Here is a 3,384-nt window from a genome sequence, read left to right on the forward strand (position 1 = left end):
TGCACCAAGCCTTAAGCGATTACTCCATCTTTGCACAATGTATGCGAAGTATCCTAAAAATAAATTAGTAAGAGGCTGATTTCATAATAAAAACAGAGAAAGAAAGGTTCACATTTGCATGCTCACGATTTCGTCAAAACGTCTGATGTGTTGCTTTTTCACGTCGTACTTATGTAGAGTACCGTGAAAATGTGTGAAAAACTGCGTGCCGCACGTGCAGCAAGAATTTTGTTCCTTCTTTAGCCAAAGATAAAGGAGGTTTTCACGTTACGTCATCGCCGCCATGTTGGTGGACGAAAACAAAAGATCTCTCATTGGCTTCTTTTGTTCGTCCACCAGAAGTCGTACATTTCTCTTTTGTTATTGGTGTTGGTTGAAAACGTCCTACTATTTTTTGTTGCATTGCTGTTGTCGTAGCCGTCGCCGTCGCTGTTTCCAAAGCTTTTTTTTTTGTGATTTTGACCGGGAAACTCCAATACCCTCCTGACATGGCCCAAGCGAAGAGTCGGTTGCAGACTTCAGGATTGCGGTTAACAGTTTACGACATTAACAAACGGACTTCCCACCTACATGTGTCGAAAATTCTACATCGATTAACGTTGACACGAGAGGTATTGGTGTAAGTTTATTACTGTTACAATGCTGTTAACGTAAGAACTTAGGCAAGCAACTGCGAAAGATGCTAAATCCAAGTTTAAACGAAACTTGAGCCCATACCCATTGTAAGATTGGATAATAGAAAAAATACCACTCGTTTTATTATCACTTTCGTTTTATTTCGTTTAGTCAGTGAGATGAGGATATATATTTTTTGCAGGTAAAGATACAACATGTAATCGATTGAAACTTGATTTTCTTATGCCAATGGCACATTTTCAACTTTGCACCATCTGGTCTCTTTAAAAAATGCCTTTTTCATTGATCAAATTTCGTTGCTTTATCTGTTTTATTGTGACTTGAGATCATGTTTATCATTTTTCATGACATCTACCGTTTGTTTGGCTTTTCCTGAAGAATGCTATACCTAGGAGCTCACCAAGTTGTGACCAAAATAAGTCTTGAAACTAAAACTACCTTGAGGTGTCCCTTTTGCTATCATGACCTTGGATAGAGTTACTTTACCTTACTACTTTTGAATTGAATCGAGTATAAGTTGAACTCTCTCAGCTAACTAAAAAACACACGGTCTCCTCAAATCGTCAACGACGCATCAAGGCAGGGAAAAGGCACAGTTCTGGAATGGAAATAGTGTGGTTTTAGGATCCCATTTATTTCCGGAATGAAGTCGTTGTTAATTCATTTTTCTTAGTTCAGTTGGTACAGCCTAATCAAAATCCGATGCTCTGACTACCTAACGAGTTGTCTGATTGTTGATTAGAAATAAAACTGTGACCAAGAACAATACTCGAACTTTGGTCTCAGAAGAGATACAAGCCCTACATAAAAGGAACACGAATCGATGTTTGGGTTGGCCACCAACTAAAACGTTTGGATTACTAGACAGCACTCTTAGCAAGCTGACCACACAGGTTAGCTAGGACCTAAAACGAAATTTAGTTCCTAGCCATGCTCTAATAATATTATGTATCATCTTCTAGTCTTCTTCTGAAACTTCATTTTCTTTCTCTCTCGTTTTACCATTATCACACTAACTGTAAAACTTTCCGTTTTTTCGCAAGTATGGACGTGAAATAAAGATTGCTGTTGTTGTTGGAAATCACCAACGTGGTCCACTTTGAAATTGGAGACTGCTTTGGTGGTCAGCACGAAGGTCACAACGCATGATTACAAAATTGGATTTGACTGGAACTGTTTAGACATCACAATGCGAATTAGAGGTAGGTAGCCAACACATCATTGACCTTGGGCAGACTTTTAATGCACGAGTTTGTAAGCCTCAAGCCATTCTTTCATTCTCGGTTTTTGTGTGTGCACAGAACAGGACTGAGGAAGTGTAAGAACTTTGACGAACTTTCGAGACACCTTTGGTAAGTTCTGACTTGCTTTACAAACTTGTCCACTGGCCCAGCACGTTGTAAGCAAGTCGTATGTTCTAAGAAAAGCTATTTTCAAAAGACAACGGTGATTTTTCGATCCAGGATAAAAGCACTAAAATTTGGAATCAACAGCCTGGGTTATTAACCAACCATGGATTGTTATCCCCAAAGATGAATAAGACATGTAACACTGGGAAAATAAAATGTTTTTATTTTAACATTATCAGGAAAAGATAATCGAGTCCGGAGATGAATACATTGGCTGTTCTATTGTTGGCATTTGGGACGTTTACTTTGGCTTTGAGCAAAGGTAATTTTAGTCATTATTCATCATAAAGTAATAGTTACAAACCTCTAAATTAGATTCAGGTAATCTTATAGAGAACGTTGGCTCGATATTTCTCAAGTTGGGTTTGTATTTAAAAAGGTCAGGGATGTCACTTTTTCTCCAGCTTTCTAACTTTTATATTAAAAAGTCAAAACTTGAAATTGAACGAAAATCGTTTTGAAGAATTGGTGCAAAACTGTGGAATGAGATACCAACTAAGTACCGAACACTACCAAAATCCATTTTTAAAAGGAAAATTCGTATGATCTTATTCAATATATTAGAATCTGAAGACTCCTACGAAGACTTAGAATCGATAATCTCAAAAGTTAGCAAATACTCTTAGTAGCCATCATCTTTGCTTCGCTTATCTTATCCTATTCATTTTGTCTTATTTATCTACCTCTCATAATATACTGCGTTGCCAACCTTAATTACATAGCTAGGTGTTTCTTTAGACTTAATCTGTTTTCGTATTTACTTACCTATCTAATTATCTATCTATTTCTGGGTAGTTTTACTGTGTGTATTTTCTTCTTCTTTTACTGATTATCCTGGCCCGCCTCGATTAGCACTGCTACCTGCGGAGCCAGGGGAATAAGGACTTATTGTCAAATAATAAAATATTGTTGTTGTTGTTGTTGTTAATAATTCTGAAAAATGGGGTAACCTCAAGTGCCATGGAGTAAAATCTTCAAACTTTGGTCAGAACTTAAGAAGAAAATGCACTGAAGGAAGGACTTGTCGAACCCAGATCATTTTCTCGTTGTTAATATCGACATTCAGTGGATCAACGCCGGAGTTGAGAAACTGAAAATTCGCGTTTTCCCTGATGAATTCGTAAAATCTATCGCAATAACTAAAATGTTGACGTTTTGAAATTGGTACTTCGCACTAAAAACTGAAATCAAATTGCAACTGGAGCTCTATTCTAAATTGCCCTTGCATGGTACGCCTGTCACATTTAGATGTGAATATCATGTAGTGTAATTGACACTAAATGTCCCTTTGAACGAGAGCTAACACGACGCCTAGTGGCATTTATTTGGGGTCCGGTTC

At 37.5% G+C, this 3,384-nt stretch overlaps 1 protein-coding gene across 1 annotated transcript in view; it reads left to right on the plus strand.

The window, feature by feature from the left end:
• The first annotated feature begins 387 nt into the window (after positions 1 to 387).
• LOC138003454 (uncharacterized) overlaps positions 388 to 3,384 on the plus strand; it is a 12,195-nt gene continuing 9,198 nt past the window's right edge. The window contains exons 1-4 of the mRNA XM_068849536.1: positions 388 to 611; positions 1,680 to 1,838; positions 1,938 to 1,988; positions 2,225 to 2,307. Of these exons, the coding sequence (XP_068705637.1) occupies positions 2,247 to 2,307 (61 nt within the window). The 5' untranslated portion in view covers positions 388 to 611; positions 1,680 to 1,838; positions 1,938 to 1,988; positions 2,225 to 2,246. The remainder of the gene's footprint in view (positions 612 to 1,679; positions 1,839 to 1,937; positions 1,989 to 2,224; positions 2,308 to 3,384) is intronic.

This window comes from Montipora foliosa, chromosome 5, assembly GCF_036669935.1.
Source record: "Montipora foliosa isolate CH-2021 chromosome 5, ASM3666993v2, whole genome shotgun sequence".
Classification (NCBI taxonomy): Eukaryota; Metazoa; Cnidaria; class Anthozoa; order Scleractinia; family Acroporidae; genus Montipora; species Montipora foliosa.